Raw genomic sequence first — 19,408 nt, 5'->3', positions numbered from 1 at the left:
TATAAACCAAATATAAAAGTATACATATAATGATAATTGGCTTATAAATAAACTATTAAAAACATACATATATAAGTATAATGATAAAGTAAAAAAAACTAAATAAAGATAATTACAATATATATATATATATATAGTAATAATACGCTTATAAGTAAAATATTTAAAAAAAAGTATATATATATATATATATATATATATAAATAATAAATATAGTATTAAAAAATAACCAAATGAATATAAATAAATAAAAAAATATATGTATATATAATAATATATAGTGTAAAAAAATCAATTGAAATCATTTAAAAAAACATACGTATATATATTTATATAATGACAATAATGTAAATAATAAATAAATAAAAATATCTATACAATAAATAAAAGGACTAATATAAATTTGAAAGATAATTAACGTTGATATTACGCATTAGGGGATAAAAAATGAACACGTCTCAGGGTAGATCTAGGTTCGAAACTTCGAAACCCCACCCATTTTTGGTCATCGGCGCAACCCACGTTTTGGGTTATTCAAACCAAATCTCAAAAAAATAACGTGCACATGCGAGAAATGAACGAATCAAAAAAAATGCTACCTTTTATTTCCTTTTCGAATCGTTTACAATAGCTTTGCCTTTGTATTTTCCGTGTTTTCCTCTGTATTTTGTCTGTAAATCGTGTGTTACAATAGTGAGTTACAATGGCTATTTATAGTGCTTGTGGATCCTATCTTTAGGAGTTTAAATCATAGTAGAACTCTATCCTATTTTTAAGAGTTTGAATCCTAGCAAAATTCTATCCTATTTTTAGGAATTTGAATCCTAGTAGGACGAAAAGGTATGTTGACAATAAGTAGATCTTAACCCTATATTTATAATGTTGTTATCATTATTACATAAGTACCTAACCTTTCAAAACAGTCAAATAAACGCCTATCGTTTTCAAATCTATTCAAATGATGGCATAACGTTTTCGAATATGCTTGAATAAGGATCTAATGTTTTCAAAGCTCAAATAATGAAGAAAAACATTGTTGCCGAAGATGTTAGACCCTTAGAGCAAATACGAAAACATTAGGCCTTTATTTAACTATTCTCAAAGATCATACCCTTATTTGTGTATACTACGCAGTCTCCGTTTGATTTTGTTTACGAATAAAAAGCTACCATAAATACAAAATAATTGGTTAATTAAACCAAAATCATAAAAGCGTTCGTTTCAGGTTTATATGTTTCAATTTTCATGATTCCTTTATACAACTGAACTTTTAATTTTGCCAATTATAGCACTGAATTTTAGTTTTATATTCAATTATGACACTCCGCTGTTAAGTCACTAATAGACGATGACATGACTAACGATTGTTGACGTGATATGTCACACTAAAACGACGTTGTTTTGGGGTGGTTGTTATGATGCCTAAAACGACGTCGTATTAGACACTAAACTTTTGGAGTGTATCAGTTTTGCCACTAACTTTTAAACAGTTTTATTTTTTACTACAACACTTTCCGGCTACCATCGACAGCCAAGCACCGCCGTTTATCGATCATATGTCGTGGCACGATCAATACCAAAACGTTCATATTTCATTCTTCTTTCTTCTCCTAAGATTTGTTTCTCATGAAACTCACTCAAAATCGACGAAAATTCATTTAAAAGTTTAATGTATTAATATTCCGATCTCTTTTAATGATCGATCGATGAGACTAGTTTTAAAGTATGTTGTTCGTCTTCTCGAAATAATGCTTTTTAATGTTCAATTTTTTTAACAAATACCCCAAATCCTGTAAATCTAATAAAGTCTCTTAACATCTAAAAAATATTAGATTTTTTGTGTTTAATTTTATCAATTCTAAGTGGGTTTCATGCAAACTAATTTTATGAGAATAATGAGGAGACAAATGCGATCATTTTGGTACCGATTTCACCGTGAAAGATGATCAGTGACAAACGACTATTGACTGTCGACGCAGTCGAAAAATACAGTGGTAAAGAAGAAAATTATTTAAAAGTTCAGCGGCATAACCGATACACCTCTAAAGTTTAATGTCTAAAATGACATCGTTTTAGGCATTAGAACAACCGCACCAAAACGATGTCGTTTTGGTATGGCATGCCACGTCAGCAACCATTAGCCATGTCATCGTTCCGTTAGTGACTTAACGGCGGAGTGACATAATTGAATATAAAACTAAAGTTCAGTGTTATAATTGACAAAATTGAAAGTTCAGTAGTATAAATGAGTCAACAGACAAAGTTCAGTGGTACCTAGTATAGGTTACCCTTAAAAAAAACACTAGGCATTGCCCCGAGCAAAAACAAGAAAACAATACCATACAAACAACTAAACAAGGTTCAATAAGGAATACCAAAGAAGCAGCAATACGAGGCAACGAGAGACAATGGGAGTCCCAGGGTCCTCAAAGAAAGAGGTCCGCAGCCTTCGGTCGGAGTGAGACCACTCCAAGGAACCCCACAACCCGACCAGGGCACTATCGAAAAGCCTATGTGAGCTCCAACAGAATATAATCCAAAAACTGAGCCATCACAGCAACACTACAACCAACTACTTCAAATTAAAAACGGATACTGCAATGTTTTTACAAACCAGTCAATTAGCATACAAGGTGACCTCGTAAGCTCTACCCGAAATAGCTTCAGAACACAAAATTTACTACCGTAATTTTTCTACTAGATGCAATCGTCACTTACTCGAGGAAAATTTCCGGGGAAAAAGAAACTTGATAAAGGAAATCATATTTGAAAATTCTAGATATTTTTATTACCTTGTCCTTAGTCATAAAATTGAATTGAATTGAATTGACAAAAGATCTCCAGCAATGGAGGTGAAAAGGAAGCAGCTAACTAGCTAGCAAACGCTCTTGCAAATAATTTAAAGTTTCACAGCTATGCTTCATTAACCTGCTGAAAAACCAACAGCTTTGCCACTGACAAACTTTCCGAATCCGGAAAAAGAGTTAAGAGATGAAAGAGAAACCTTTAATAAAACATTTCATGCATGCTTCTGTCGCCCATCTTCTCCAAATCTTCTTGTGACAGTAATGTCTTCCTATCGCTACTACCGGTCTTATCATACGGTTGAGCCATTTTTCTTAGGAACAGCTCCCAAAGAAAAAGAAAGCAAAACTTAGGACAACAATTACAACAATCAGATAAGATATCCTTAGCTCGTCAACTTCAAATATGGTATTTCTGATATCTAATATATTAATACTTCCGCTCATCAAATATAAATAAAGAAAAACCAAAACAAGATTTGAACCTTCAACAGGAGTCTATGGTCAATACATGATTTCAGTCCAAACACAAATTCATAACAGTCAATTGTTTTTTAGCATCAAAAGCCACCTATTGAAAACAAAAAAGAACATTGAGAAAGGGCTTGAACTTGTTATCTTAATCATTACCAATTTTCTTTCCAAAAAAATAATCACTACAACATCAATGATCCATACTAAAGTAAGTTTCTAAACGAATTCCAAATTAATTCAAATGTCAAAACAACTCCATTTCATTACCAACTCCTTGATTTAGCCTCAATCATAGATGAACTACATTAGAACAAACTTCTCAATGTGGACAAAATTTTGATTGAACAATCAAAGGACACACCTCTCTAGCTATATGCAAAGCCATGTCAGTGCTCAAATTCAGGTTTGCATCTTGTAAATGAGACAGTATCCAACTAGGCAATTTTGAGTGCTTGTCATGTCGGCTATACCTGCATTAATTAAAAATCAAACTACTAATTCAGAAGGCTGAAAGTAGGAAAACTGTCATGCCGAGACACTGTCAACCAAAAAAGGAATTTCCAATTTCAATATACAGGAATAAGATCAATGAGTAGGAGATATATAAACCTCTTATCGGCAAATATCATCATCCCGTAATCAGCCTTTGAACGTATAACCCGGCCCACACATTGAGCGGCTTGCCCCTGCTTAGTATCAAGAAAACAGTTGTCACACTTCATAATATGTTAAGGAAAATAAAAAATGAAAGCTTTTTATCAGGACAAAGATGGATGTAGAATCATACCAAGGCATCAAAAGTAAGAAAATCTCCTTCCTTTATCTGGAATGTGTCTCGTAAGTACTCCAACCTGGCCAGCAATATTCTGAAAGAAAACCTAACTTCATTGACATGCAGACATGGAAAATCTGACTTGTGTCAACTTCTTTAAAATAAAAAACTATTGTAACTATAGATTGTCTGCCTATAAAGTACAATATGCAAAATGGAAACTAGAGAGGTAATTAAATGATTACTAGTATGCCATAATGTCGATCAAAATTTATACCTTCAGCAACCTTCCCCCTTCAACATCCATGAGAAATCCAGTTGATTGAATTAGAATATGATAAGCGTCACCTCTTTATACCAGATAAACAGCTCGAAAGAAAGAAAAATGATGAGGCAGACCAGTAACTGGTAGTAACAAAAACAGAAACAACTTAGAATGACCACAATTGAATGACTGCAAGCCTATGAACCAGTCTAACAACATATTGCATGCTGTACAACAAAGATTCAAATTTATACATTTCATCATTGATATTGTACCTGGCAACAAAAAAAATACTGCACCTGTTCCACAGTCACAAGCCCTGCTATAATTGTCCAGAGCCAATGATGTTTCCACAACATCTTGCGTCTCAATGAAGACAAGCTTATGTTGCATTATATCCTACAAGAGGTGGATTTATAACATTTTATCTGGAAAACGATATACATCTTCTTTCAGTACAAAGATAAGGTTGTTTACAAGCAAGTTAACCAGCCCTATATAGGAGGGAAGAGACCAGAAGGGAATGAAAGATGGTCAACTTCTTTGCACATAACAAGAGAAAAAATATCCACACCTTCAGAATCCCAGTATCATTCCAAGTGTTAATAATTCCATCCATGTACGAATAACTGACGAAAAAACAGACAATTCCATCAGGGACAACATATACCATCTCCAACAAGAGCTTCCCATAATTCCTCACAACACCTGAATCACTTCTCATATCAAATTTGGTACAACAGGAAGTTGGTCTGATACATGCACCACATGCCCTAAAGCTAAGGATGATGAATTTACTATACCACTTGGCCCTATCACACGAGGCCGGACCAAACTTCTTAAAGACAAGCTTCAAATCGCAGTTCAAGCATTCATCCGGAAGGGTCTAATAGCAGCAGATTTGCAACAACTTTTTGAAGGGTATCCAGTTGTTATCCGGTCGACATGTCTTCTGGAGATACAACCGTTTGTCTCTTATCTTTCCTTGAACGGATATCGGAAACTCAAGATATGGTCATTTACTGAAGACGGTGCATGCAGGAAATCCTATACGGGATTAATCGTTATTTTGTAAATATTACGCATCAATCCATGCAGGAAATCCTATACGGGATTAATACGTTATTTTGTAAATATTACGAATTTTCAATATTTTATTGATTATTTGTAATATAATTTAATATAGGATGATTAATTATCTTTTAGGATCAGATTTATTATTTTTTAGGAATTAAGGTTGGGTTAAAACAATATTTTTAGTTATTATTATTTTATTATCGAAGCTTCTTCTCCTGGAGTTCTTTCAAGTTCTTGTGAGGGAGATTAATCTTCACACTCCAATTTGCCTTTTCATCGTGACTAGGAGGGTTGGTTAGAGCCATATTATCGTGTTTGCCTTTTCATTGCGACTAGGAGGCTCGATAGGACATTATCCATCGATTTTCCACATCCATCCACGCCATCAATCATCTTTACCGTTCACTTTCATAAAGGAGATCTTTGATTTCTTGGTTATTTTCTCTATTTTTAATTCCTTATCTTTTGTTTATCTTATTTTAATCTTGTTCTTTTCTTGTTTCCAGCACTAAAAGAAACCCTAAAGACCCTAGCTATTGCCGCCACCTTCCTATTATCGTGTTTGCCTTTTCATTGCGACTAGGAGGCTCGATAGGACATTATCCATCGATTTTCCACATCCATCCACGCCATCAATCATCTTTACCGTTCACTTTCATAAAGGAGATCTTTGATTTCTTGGTTATTTTCTCTATTTTTAATTCCTTTATCTTTTGTTTATCTTATTTTAATCTTGTTTCTTTCTGTTTCCAGCACTAAAAGAAACCCTAAAGACCCTAGCTATTGCCGCCACCTTCCTCATTCATTCCTTATTGTTCTTCATCGAGTCTAGAGCTTTTATAGGTTTGATTCTTCAACAAGAGCAACGTTCATCAATCCGCCACAGCTTCCCTATCAATTGGTATCATATTTGGGCCGATTCTTGGAAGAAGCAAGCATTTTGCTTGTTCTTGCACACACAACCGTTAAGGTACCCCCAACGGAGCTAGTTCAGAGAAGATTCATCGTTTTAGGTTCTTTTTATTTAATTTTAATTTAGATTCAAATCCTTCTTGTTAGTTTGCTATTTTTTTCAATAAAAAAATAAAAAAAAAGGCAAAAAAAAAAACAAAACAAAAAAGCCAAAATTTCAAAAAAAATGCAAACGAAGGTATTTAGGGCTGATTTTCTGTAGATATCATATCCATCTTAATTTTAATTTCCATTCCAAAATTCACTTCAATCAGAGTTCATTAGAGCCTTCAAATACATCATTCAAGTTTTATCAGCAGATTCGGTCTAGAATATTGTCAAATTTCTTGAAAATTATACAGGAAGAATTTTGTGGTGAAAATTTCCAGATTGAAACTTCATATATTGGAGATCATTCACACAAAATATCAGAGTTTTTGGAGATCAAGAACAACTTCGAAAAAAGTGATCAAGAAAAACAGATTGTTTGAGGACTCACCGTTCAACAGAGTCTACTGGATACTACTGAAGGTATTTGGTTCTGAAGTTTTACAGGTGGTTTCTTGACACATCGAAAGACATTCTAGAAATTTTTCAGAATTTTTGGACACCGGTAACCCCCTCAAAAACGTTGCTCAAGTTGATCCAGCGTTTTCTAGGTTTTCTGGTTTTCCCTTTTTCTTTGACTCTTAGTGCTTTAGGTTCTTTTATTTTTTCTTGTTATTGTTCTTTTGCATTATCTAACACATTATCTTCTTTGTGTTAGTAGGACTAAAGAGTTTGCATACTTCTTCCTTCTTTGTATTTTCGTTCTCTTGGAGTCTAACCTTTGTTTGGCCTCTTAGAGTTTTTAGGTTTTTCTTATCGCCTTTGCTAGTACTCAAACTCCGATACGAACTGTGAAAGACTACTTGGTAAAGTGAGTTTAAAGAGTACAAGATCGTTTACTTGCCTCTCGTTGTGTTACTTTCTTGGAGTGACTTGTGAGGTTTCTTGTTTTGTTGAATTTATTTTATTTATTTTTATTCTACTTTAAAATCTTCTTTTGATGTTATATTGCAGGATGGGCGACAATACAATGAGGACACTTACGGCTATCTTAGCCGCACTTGAACGACTCACAACTCAATTTGATCAACTTAACAATGCCTTGAGAGAAAGGCAGAACTACAACTGATCTACCAAACCAGAATCCAAGGCCAAACAATGCTGAACTTTTGGCCCCCAGGCGAGCACAACCACGTTTTCAAACACCCGAACTCTTTGCAAAACCAAAGTTCACGATCCGTCTTTTAAAGGAGACTCGACCCAGACAAGTACATCGATTGGGAAGGAAAAGTTGATCTCTTTTCGCATACAATGACTGCCCCCAAGCTGAACAAGTTCCCCTCATCACCTTGGAATTCGAAGGATATGCTCACACTTGGTGGATGCAAACAAGGAAAAGATCGACAACTACCAAATTCAACCAATCACGTCTTGGACCGAACTCAAACATGCCATGAGGAACCGTTCCTACCGACACATTATACCGAGTTTAAACAACGACTACACCGACTTTGACAAGGTAGAAGTTCAGTTGAAGATTACTACAAGGAGATGCAGTCCTTACTCAATAGGGCTAACATAACTGAAGAAAAAGAAGACACCATGTCAAGATTCGTCGTTGGCTTAAACTCAAACAACATTGATCTTCTTGATCTTCATGGGTACGAAAACCTCGAAGATACACTAAAGAAAGCAATGACAATCGAAGCACAAATACAAAGGAGATTCCGATTCAGAGAACATTACCAAGGTACTTCATTCTCTTACCAAGGTAATCCTTCAAATCCTTCCTCATCTTCTACTCCATCTTCTCAAAAAAAGTCGAGAGATGACAAACTCGACAAAGAAAAACAACGACCAGCGAAGAATGAGACACTTCCAGCCCCTAAAGACGACACCCGAGCAAGAGACATCAAGTGTTTTAAATGCTTAGGAAGAGGCCATATCAGCCGCAATTGTCCAAACACGAGGACCTTAACCATACTAGGTGATGGATCTTACAATTCTGACTCCGATGACGACATCGCCGACATTCCAGCACATGCCGAAGCCAAAGAAGACAGTGATGACTATGGAAGCGATGAGTACAATGGCACAATCTTGGTGATCCGTCATACATTGAACATCCAAGCATCCGACGAGTCTGACATACAACGTTCCAACATCTTCCACACACACTGCCTAATCAAGGAACAACCATTCTCCATCATCATTGATAATGGTAGTTGTGTCAACGTCATTAGCTCCAACGTTGTTGAATCACTCAAATTTCCTTGCCAACGACATCCGAAACCTTATTGCTTACAATGGCTTAATGAGAGTGCCGAGATGAAGGTGGTTAAATAATGCCTCGTTAATATCAAGATGGAAAAGTATTGTGACGATGTATGGTGTGATGTAATTCCGATGCAAGCATCCCACATTCTCTTAGGACGACCTTGGCAATACGACAACGACATCACATATTATGGTCGAAAGAACATTTACAAAATTCCAATAAAAGGTAAACCGTTCCCACTTAACCCCCTACCCCCAAAGAGATTCTCATAGATTAACAACGAATTCTCAAGGAAACATGGAATTTGAAATAAAAGACAAAAGAGGCCACAACCGATAAAAGCCAAACAAATGACCCCACGGGTGGTGAGTGAACCTCAATGTGAAAATAAAAGAGTGTCTCAAAACATTTATGTGAGTGCAAAAGATATGAGAGATACCCTTTTTCAAAATAGGTCGTGCATTCTAATCCGTTTCAAGGACTCCATTTTATCAACTATCACTAACATCACAGATTTGCCTAGTGTGTTTTCTTCTCTATTACAGGAGTTTCAAGATGTCTTAAGCAACCCACCGGATAGTTTACCACCTACAAGAGGAATCGAACATCAAATCGACTTCATCCCTGGATCAACCATACCAAACCGCCCCGCTTACCAATGCAATCCTGAGGAAACGAAGGAATTGGAATGACAAATAGATTCATTATTACAAAAAGGACACAGCCGTGAGAGTCTTAGTCCTTGTGCAGTTCCCGTCATTCTAGTTCCAAAGAAAGATGGCACATTCCGAATGTGTGTAGATTGTCGACCTATCAATCAGATAACAATCAAGTATAGGCATCCTATTCCACGCCTAGATGATATGTTGGATGAACTACATGGTGCAAGTGTCTTCACCAAAATTGACTTGAAGAGTGGTTACCATCAAATTCGAATGAAAGAAGGTGACGAATGGAAAACAGCATTCAAGACAAAGTTCGGCTTGTATGAATGGCTTGTTATGCCCTTTGGACTCACAAACGCTCCAAGCACCTTCATGAGATTAATGAACCACGTTCTTAAGGAGTTTATAGGTAAATTTGTTGTCGTTTACTTTGATGGCATTCTTATATACTCATCTTCTTTTGATTCTCATGTCATTCACGTTCGAATGGTTCTCGAAGTTCTTCGACGAGAACATTTATATGCTAACATGGATAAGTGTGTGTTTTACAGTGATAAGCTTATGTTTTTAGGCTTTATAGTTAGTGTACAGGGGTATTCATGTAGATAAAGAGAAGGTCAAGGCAATTCAAGAATGGCCCACGCCTACTTCCATCACCGAGGTAAGATCTTTTTATGGTTTGGCAAGTTTCTACCGTCGCTTTGTCAAAGATTTCTCAACCATTGTTGCACCATTAACCGAGATCATCAAAAAGTCAGTTGAATTCAAATGGGACCACTACAACAAAAAGCTTTTGAAATTCTGAAAGATATTATGTTCTGCCCCTATTCTTCGTCTTCCCAATTTTTCTAACACCTTTGAGCTAGAATGTGATGCTTCAGGCATAGGCATTGGTGCCGTCCTCATGCAAGAAAGACAACCTATCGCTTACTTTAGTGAAAAGTTAAAAGGTGCACAATTGAACTACTCTACCTACGACAAGGAACTTCTTGCACTCGTCCGAGCACTCGAAGTGTGGCAACACTATCTTCTCCCTAAAGAGTTTGTCATTCACACGGACCATGAATCACTCAAATGGTTAAATAGACAAGGTAAGTTTAGCAAATGACATGCTCGATGGGTTGAGTTCATTAAATCTTTTCCTTACATCATCAAATACAAACAAGGGAAAGATAACATCGTAGCTGATGCATTATCCCGACGATACACTTATCACTCGAATGCATGCTACTGTTCTGGTTTTGCACATATCAAAGAACTTTCCTAACGATCTAGATTTTTCTGAGATTTATAAACAATGTGTAAAAGGTGCTTTTAACAAGTTTATCTTGTAGATGGCTTCTTTTTCGCATGAACAGGTTGTGTATACCACAAGGCTCTTTGCGAGAGTTCTTGGTTCACGAGTCACATGCCGGAGGACTTATGGGACACTTCGGTATTCATAAAACACTTGATATGGTCATGGAACACTTCTTTTGGCCGCACATGCGTAAAACAGTGGAAAAGATTTGTGCATCATGCATCACGTGCAAACAAGCAAAGTCAAAGGTAAATCCTAATGGTTTGTATACACTTTTACCAATTTCTTCTTCTCCTTGGATCGATTTATCGATGGATTTTATACTTGGCTTACCCCGCACTAAGAAAGGAGAGATAGTATTTTTTGTGGTTGTGGACAGATTCTCAAAGATGGCACACTTCATTCCTTGCCATAAAACGGACGATGCCACACATATTGCTAATTTATTCTTTCGAGAATAGTCCGCCTTCATGGCATTCCTCGCACCATTGTGCCGATCGTGACACTAAGTTCATAAGCCACTTTGGAAGGTATTATGGGGGTAAGATTGGCACAAAACTTCTCTATTCCACTTCTTGTCATCCTCAAACCGATGGACAAACCGAAGTAATAAATCGGATTCTAGGATCTTTGCTAAGAACTGTGGTAGGTAAGAATACCCGTAATTGGGAAGAATGTTTACCTTTTGTTGAGTTTGCTTATAATCGATCCATTCACTCCACAACAGGTTATTCTCCATTCGAAATAGTTTATGGTTTTAACCCACTAACTACTTTGGATCTTATTCCCTTACCTTTAGATCAGGTTGCCATTTAGATGGTGAAAAGAAGGCTGCCCTTGTCAAAGACATTCACGCCAAAGCCAAACTCAAGATGGAGAAAACCTACGAGGCAATCGCAAACCGAGTTAACAAGGGCCGACGACATGTCACCTTTGAACCAGGAGATTGGGTATGGGTTCACATGAGAAAAGAAAGGTTCCCGACACAAAGGAAATCCAAGCTAGACCCACGAGGCGATGGCCCATTCCAAGTTCTTGAACGAATCAATGACAACGCCTACCGCATTGATCTTCCCGGTGAGTATAACGTGAGTGCATCCTTTAATGTTTCCGACTTATCTCCTTTTGATATTTCAGATAGCAGATTTGCAACAACTTTTTGAAGGGATCCAGTTGTTATCCGGTCGACATGTCTTCTGGAGATACAACCGTTGGTCTCTTATCTTTCCAATGGTTCTTGAATCGCATCAATCCGATATCGGGAATCAATATGGTCATTTTACTGAAGACGGTGCATGCAGGAAATCTTATACGGATTAATACGTTATTTTGTAAATATTACGAATTTTCAATATTTATATTGATTATTTGTAATATAATTTAATAGGATGATTAATTATCTTTAGGATCAAATTTATTATTTTATTAGGAATTAAGGTTGGGTTAAAACAATATTTTAGTTTTATTATTTATTAGGAATTAGAGTTAAAACATGTTTAGTTTATTAATATTTTATTCTTTAGTTATTTAGGACATTTAGAATTCATCTCCTATATAAAGGAGGCTTCATTCAACTTTGTAAATTAGATTTCTTTGATCAATAATACAACGAGAGTTTGTTTTTGCAAGTGCTGATTGCCTTGTGCCTTTGAAGCTTCTTCTCCTGGAGTTCTTTCAAGTTCTTGTGAGGGAGATTAATCTTCACACTCCAATTTGCCTTTTCATCGCGACTAGGAGGGTTGGTTAGAGCCATATTATCGTGTTTGCCTTTTCATTGCGACTAGGAGGGCTCGATAGGACATTATCCATCGATTTTCCATATCCTCCACGCCATCAATCATTTACCGTTCACTTTCATAAGGGAGATCTTTGATTTCTTGGTTATTTTCTCTATTTTTAATTCCTTTATCTTTTGTTTATCTTATTTTATCTTGTTCTTTTCTTGTTTCCAGCACTAAAAGAACCCTAAAGAACCCTAGCTATTGCCGCCACCTTCCTCATTCATTCCTTATTGTTCTTCATCGAGTCTAGAGCTTTTCTAGGTTTGATTCTTCAACAAGAGCAACGTTCATCAATCCGCCACCGCTTCTCTATCATGGTCACTGCAAGAACAAGCCATACAGTAATGACTATATTTATAAGCCTTCAATATCTTAAATGTTACAAATTCCTTAAGTTCTCATAATAAAGGGTAAATATTAAAAATCGGTCTACCTTCCACGTGTGAGAACCATTGGACATATGCAATCTCTTCTCAAAAACATTTTAAAGCTACGACTAACAACTGGATGAAAATCAAGAAGGCGAGGGAACAGATCAATAGGGCTGAGTGTGCCAGATGTAATAACAACTGACTGGAATTGGTCAAACACAGGCTTTATGGCAAGCGAAGCATTATGGCAACTAAGCTGAAATGCCAAATCATAAAAATTAGTACATAAAAGGACAGAATAATATCACATATTAATGATATTGTAATGGAAAGAGAAATTAGTGGAACAAGCACTAGAAAAACCATAAGATTAGATCTCATAGTGAAACAGAGGCCTACATTGAATGTTGACATGGAAGATAAATCATGTATATGACCACATTTGGAAAACAGATGTTAAGAAATTAGAGATACTATACAAAAAAGCTAAAACCAATGAAAATTTATCATCTTCATTTTGTTCCCCCGCAAATCAACATGGATGGAGCTTCCAAACTCAAAGTGTGTCGATAAAAAAGAGATCTTGGAAAATATCTCTGGGACATGTTAATTGAAGGAGAAAACTCCTATTGTTATTTTCAGATTTATGGAAGTTTGTCAACATACTGACATCACTAATTCAGAAAAACTAAAAAGTAACTAAGACTAACCTGCAAGACAGGATCTGGAATAGATGGCATGCTTTTATCAAAAGGTTCGATAATAATTGAAAACCCACGACCATAAGCGCCTACAAGAGTTGCAAAGTCACATATGGTTTGGATGTGTAAGAACTCATCCGTGTCAGTTATTTCTAGAGTCATCATGAGTGAATGCAGACGATCATAACAAAACTTCAATGTCTTCTGGTCAATTCCAGCATGACTACTGATAGAGGCAACAAAGCCAACCGGGCTTTCTTTCTCAACATTCTCAGTATCCAGCCGACCACGTAGATATTGAACCAATCTCCGTAGAACATGCAAGAAGTGCTCAGCTTTACGGATATTTCCCGGCACGGCTTCCTTCAGAATATCATCGGGCAAAGCAGGATTTGAGAGCCAGTTATCAGTGACTGGCACAGGAGAAGAGTGTAAAATTAACGATGTGCGACTATAATAAAACAAAAGAAATAGTGATGAAAGTATTTAGCAAAAAAACAATTTTTTTCCACATACTAGGTAAGTTTCCTCTCAGTGCCAAACCCTCGACAAATCAGTTGTATTCAGCACGCAGTTTGCTAGCATCAGTGGCCTTGAACCTTCCTACCATGATATACAATTTAAATAAACACATCCATTTCAGAAATTAAGGGATGATAAACTCCTCAATAACTAATATGAAAGTTGTTCCTAAGAAATTACAGAGAACTACTTGAAGCATATAGAACAGCACTCTAGTCCACTACCGATCAGTTTCACCAAAAAAAAAAAGGGAAATTTTATAGATATATCGAAAAACATTGCCCAAAGAAAAATACATACCCATCAATCTCTCGACTTATCCTACTCAGATTCCTTGTAGCCCCTTCAAGTGTCTGTCTCATAATGCTAACACTAAGCGCTTCGATACACACATTGTCGATATTATGAGCCTCATCAAAGACCACAACAGACTCCTTTTGCATCTAATCGGATATAATCCCAGCCACCTTTGGATCAAGCAAATATTGGTAACTATAAACAACCACATTCGCAATCTGTATCATATGTCTTGCCAAATAATACGGACACCACGCCTTCTCCTTCCCAAACGCCCTCAAATCCTAAAAAGAATAGTGCCGGAAACAGAGATCATAAAATGTTACGTCAGTGGTAATATAATCAGTCTATATGAACATAAGATCATTCCTTTTGTCACCTAAAAAGAAATGAATACCTGAAGGGTGTAAACTCCGGGTGGCAACACGGCAGCAGAATCAGCCTTCTCATAATTCTCAAAAAACTTACTCGTGGGCACATCGGGATTCTCCGCCACCAAAGCCCGAACCCAACTCGCCGTCAACTTCCTACACCCAGCATCCACCGAATCCCGATTCTCCGCCGCAACAACCGTTGGGTTCACGCACAAATTCTTCCTCGAGGATAACCCGATTGCAAGGATCTTAGCTTGGGATCCCAAATGTTTAATCTGGTAATCGTACAAAAGCTTCAATTCGGCCAATGTTTTCTCCATCTCGTGGACGGTGCGTGTACAATAAATGAGCTTGATGGGGGGTTGAGGTCTGGAGAGAGAGTAGCTGGTGAGGAGAGATGCATTTCGAGAAGGCAATGGCCTTTGGCGTCTAAGGCTCGTTTTAGTTCGATCATGTAAGAGTATTGTTCTGGGTAAATGTGGTCGTAAGGGAAGTAGACCGTGACGTCTTCGATTAGGAACTTCATGGTTTCTTTCTTTCTGGGTTTTGAACTGTGTCGATTTCAAGCAATGGTTTATGGATTCAAAGCAGGTAGAGTTAAGGTTTAGTGGTTGCCGAAAGAAGAAGGAAGACAGAGAAATCGTTCACTTGGGGCTTCGGCTCGTTGTTGATCTCTTCTTTGTCAAAGCATCACTAACTATATTCTATAACAGAAAATTTACTATTCACCCATAGGTCGAACTATGAGTTTTTATTTAAATTTAATTATAAATATTTATACTATTATGATATAATTTTAATTTAATTTAGATAAATTTTATAATCACATAAATTATTGGTAATATACAGGAGTCTAAATGAACAAAGCATTATGTGAACTATTCGTTTATTAAGATAAATAAACGAGTATAAATAAAAACTTTTATGTTCATTTAATAAACGAACGAACACAAATAGTGGTGTGCTCGGCTCATTTATATTCATAAACAAGTTTATTTATCAACTCGTTCATTTATGTTCGTGAACAAGCTCATTTGCCTGATTCCTTTTCCTTTTTTTTGACATTTTAAATATCGGGAAGGTAAAAGTTGAAATTTAAACTATGAATTTTAAGGAGTTAAAACACTAGCGTAATTTTATTATTTTTTTAACTTCCGGATGAAAGGGTAAAACTAAAAAGTGAACATATAAACGAACGAGAAACGAATATTAAACGAACATGTTCGTGAACGCTAAATGAACACGTTCATGAAAAATATAAACGAACATATTCGCGAACATTAAACGAACATGTATGCGAACAATAAATAAACAAATACAAACATAATATTAAAAAATTTAAACAAACATGAACCGAACATAAATACCTTCAAAAATAAACAAACGAACATGAACATAACCTTGTTCGTTCAAGCTCAATTCATTTACACCCCTAATAATATACATATATCCTAAGGATTTGAGACACTCAAACTTGAAATTAATTTATTTATTTTTAACAAATTGTACTTAGGGGATGGGAGAAAAATTATTGTTCCTAATGGTAGGTGTCAACTAAAAGCTTTTTAACCATATACTTTAAAGATTATTGACAAAAAGTAATTCATTAATTACCAAAATTTCAAGTTATCTACATTCTATTTTATAACACGACTCAAATGTGAATCCTAAACAATCTACTCAATTTTTAAATCCAAATTGCTTCAATTTGAGATCTAATCCAAAACCAACATGAGACGTCCATTTTTAAACTGGCACATCCATTTTACAAGTCCATTTTATACCATAAAAAAAGAAAGGGGTATTTTACAAGTCTATTCAAGTAATGCAGATTCTTGGGAGCTACAAAATAAAGTCGATTCAATAATACAGTATACAACATACAAGTTGAAGTAGTTGGAATTACAGGTTAGAAAGATGAAGCTGAGTGCTGTAATGGGTGGCCATTTACAACCACAACCATCGAGCTTTGCAGCTTTGTCAATCTATTATGTACGAACTCCTACATCCATGCATATAGAAAAGTATAGCAAGCCTCTTAATGAAACAGAACCAGCAATTTTAAGGAAAGAAGGCATTATTCATCATGGGAAGATGAACCTCTCATTCTTCTTCTTCTGGTGTCTTGAATGGTATGCCCTTTATTGCATGCCGGCATTGAAACCTTTAGAGAATGAAATAGGTATAAGCAAAGGTTAGGACAGCTTCAATTCATAAAGACTGGCTTCCAGATTATGCAAGCTGCAATAAGCCAATCAGCAGCCACGTTTTCTTGCAAATGTATTAAAGGTTGATTGAATCTCAAATCAGTTGGTTGTTATTGTATCCTCTGATTTACGATTTGAATAGTTTAGATATTGTATCTTAAAAATGTAAGAAAGACAACATTGATACAATCACCGACAATCCCTTAACATCTTGCAAAGTGGTGAGGCAGTGAGGTAGCCAATAATCATTCGAAGGAATCACCTTCCGGTTGCTTGAACTAGAAAAGTATAACCTAAACATATAGCTAGAGAGTTGTGAAAGACTACATTCTCAATCTCAAAGTGAAAAGTCAAAAGATTTTGCAGCAATCAATAGAAAATACAAAAAAGAATTATCTAAATTATAAGAGAATTTGAAATTTTCATACGGATGACCGCCTCCGCCAGCTCCCTCGGTCCATCCCTGCTTAGGATGACATTCATGCCATTGGACAACAGGCTTACAAAATCCGTCTCCTTAGTTTAGACAAAGAGTTCAAAAAGTTTATTTCGAAGATTGGACCATTTGGAGTTTGCCTATATCTTAACCTTCCCCAGCTTATATTTTCTCAACAAGGTTTATTACCCAGAAGGGGATCTTAGTTTTCCAATAATCCAATAAAAGGTTTAATCTGATTTGTGAAGTAAACTGCACTTGACAGAAATTATGATTCAAAGTAAAAATGTTGAATGCAATTGAAAACAGAAATCCCTGTACCAGATTAGATCGTTTGAAGAATCTATCCCTTTTGATCTGCCAGTCTGTGAACTGTGATCATCATCCATTTTCAAACCTTGGGTTCTACATCTGAACCGTAACCTGAAAGGAACAATCTGAGAAAGGAAAGATGCATTAAACTCACAGCTTACAAAATATAAGTGGAAATCAAAATGCATATAGCTACGGCTAGTACGTAAACAACTAGTTTATTTTACGATATTATAGATAATTTCAGCTTCATCTTTACCTTTTTACTGTATCTAAAGTCACGCTTTGGAAGAAAATGCAAAGGCAAATTGAATGAGGTGGGAGCTTTAACCATCAGAAACAACTTAGTAGGGCCTAAAAAACAAAGACGACAGAAAACCTTCAACTAAACTTCCACAGATACACTCGCATTAATAACACAAATATTTCATGTAACTACCTGGATAGGAACTGGAACCTGCACCTTTTGTAATCAATGCCCTAATAGCCTGTTAAACAGAATAAATTAGTTACATGGTTAAAAAAGGGGGGCTACTTATAATTCAAGTAAAAACAGCACCATTAGGTACCTTCCTTGAAAGCCCTTCAGCTGTTTTGCCTTTCACGAAATTAGCTTCAACGATCGGAGCAGGATTCGAATGCGAAAAACACAACTGATAAACATGCTGAGGGCGAATTGGACTTGCCCCAAGGACCAAAATAACCTCCTGGATGTTAGGGGCTTCGCTTATCATCAATTGCAATGCAGTTTTGAAGACTTGAAATTGTACTCATAAACTTTTTCATCTTTTTTATCCCTCGCTTGACCTCTCTCATTCTGCCAATGTGCTGTCGTCGCTCCTTCATCTCCGTTTTCGCAAGATCCACCTCCTAAAACTCACAATTCTTAGGGCACAAATTTTTTTTTTCAAAAAAGAATCATAAAAATGACTGAAAAGCAGAAGAAAGCAAATCAATGAACCAACAAAGTTAACATACCAAATCTTCATATTCAGTACGCAATAAGTCGAATTCAAGACTGATATCCTGCAAAATGCTGGATATGAAGTATAAATTACAATGTAATCAGTATATCCTATACAACATAGCTTATTAAAATAAATAAATTTTAAAGGAGAAAAAACCCTTTCGAATTTCAATGGTACAAACTGATTACTTATAGGCAAGGGATGATGGATTTAGAACGGATCCATTCGTTAAAATTCATACTGGAAAACCTAGAAATTTAACGAAGTCTTTGAGGAGTAAAGAAAGGAACATACGAAGGGATTTGCTGGTGCATGTAGAGAATGAAACCGATGGTGTCCTTGACGACGTGGAAGACGACGGAGCTATCGAAGAACTCGGCGGCCGTTTCTATCTCTGTGAATTGCATCTCCGGCTCGGAGCTTCCTTCTCCTTCCGTCGATTCCATTTGCTTCCTCTGTTTGGATCCTTTGAAAACTTTCAGATTTTTTTAAAATTATTTTTTTGGATAGTTTTTTATATAATTTTTTAAATATACTCTTGGTCTCCTATGTTTCTGGTTCGTTCAATTTTGGTCACTGATTCAAAAAAGTTTGATTTGAATCCCTTATATTATGGGTCGGTTCGATTTTGATCCCCTCGGTCATTACCTCTCGTTAACTCAATGATTGAAGTCTGACTTGGCTTTTAAAAAGTAAAATAAATATCACCTAAAGATATACACGTCAGCCTTAAAAGTTAAGAAGAAAACTTATTTGAAAGACTTGTTTAACAAATTTTGGACCCTTTTTAGATTTATCTTGTTGT

General features: G+C 36.0%; 2 protein-coding genes and 1 pseudogene across 2 annotated transcripts; all 3 read right to left on the bottom strand.

Annotated features, from left to right (window-relative positions):
* Window positions 1-2,751: 2,751 nt before the first annotated feature.
* LOC120165416 (general transcription and DNA repair factor IIH helicase subunit XPD-like) lies at window positions 2,752-5,039 on the bottom strand. Its single transcript, XM_039174939.1, has 6 exons — window positions 4,890-5,039; window positions 4,615-4,714; window positions 4,066-4,160; window positions 3,888-3,964; window positions 3,640-3,748; window positions 2,752-3,126 (listed from the first exon to the last, which is right to left on the bottom strand). Exons 1-6 carry the CDS (start codon window positions 5,037-5,039, stop codon window positions 3,007-3,009), a joined length of 651 nt encoding a protein of 216 aa, XP_039030870.1. The 3' UTR covers window positions 2,752-3,006.
* Window positions 5,040-12,705: 7,666 nt separating this feature from the next.
* LOC120165415 (general transcription and DNA repair factor IIH helicase subunit XPD-like) lies at window positions 12,706-14,452 on the bottom strand. Its single transcript, XM_039174938.1, has 4 exons — window positions 14,310-14,452; window positions 13,497-13,938; window positions 12,849-13,042; window positions 12,706-12,736 (listed from the first exon to the last, which is right to left on the bottom strand). Exons 1-4 carry the CDS (start codon window positions 14,450-14,452, stop codon window positions 12,706-12,708), a joined length of 810 nt encoding a protein of 269 aa, XP_039030869.1.
* Window positions 14,453-16,520: 2,068 nt separating this feature from the next.
* On the bottom strand, window positions 16,521-19,099 carry LOC120165507 (annotated as a pseudogene).
* Window positions 19,100-19,408: the final 309 nt, after the last annotated feature.

Source organism: Hibiscus syriacus, unplaced genomic scaffold (assembly GCF_006381635.1).
Source record: "Hibiscus syriacus cultivar Baekdansim isolate YM2019G1 unplaced genomic scaffold, ASM638163v2 tig00111582_pilon, whole genome shotgun sequence".
NCBI classification, from domain to species: domain Eukaryota; kingdom Viridiplantae; phylum Streptophyta; class Magnoliopsida; order Malvales; family Malvaceae; genus Hibiscus; species Hibiscus syriacus.
This window is presented reverse-complemented; position numbering and strand designations above follow the sequence as displayed.

Bases quoted from the DNA above. Each gene is read 5' to 3' on its own strand.
- LOC120165415 (XM_039174938.1), bottom strand. From the start codon at position 14,452: ATGCAAAAGGAGTCTGTTGTGGTCTTTGATGAGGCTCATAATATCGAC. The intron at 13,043-13,496 runs GTTAGTCTTAGT...TTGGCATTTCAG, and splicing joins TTCCAGATCCTGTCTTGCAG to CTTAGTTGCCATAATGCTTC. The intron at 12,737-12,848 runs GTAGACCGATTT...TTGTTCTTGCAG, and splicing joins ATGGTTCTCACACGTGGAAG to TGACCATGATAGAGAAGCGG.
- LOC120165416 (XM_039174939.1), bottom strand. From the start codon at position 5,039: ATGAGAAGTGATTCAGGTGTTGTGAGGAATTATGGGAAGCTCTTGTTG. The intron at 4,715-4,889 runs GTGTGGATATTT...CACCTCTTGTAG, and splicing joins ATGATACTGGGATTCTGAAG to GATATAATGCAACATAAGCT. The intron at 4,161-4,614 runs GTGCAGTATTTT...ATGTCAATGAAG, and splicing joins GGCTTGTGACTGTGGAACAG to TTAGGTTTTCTTTCAGAATA.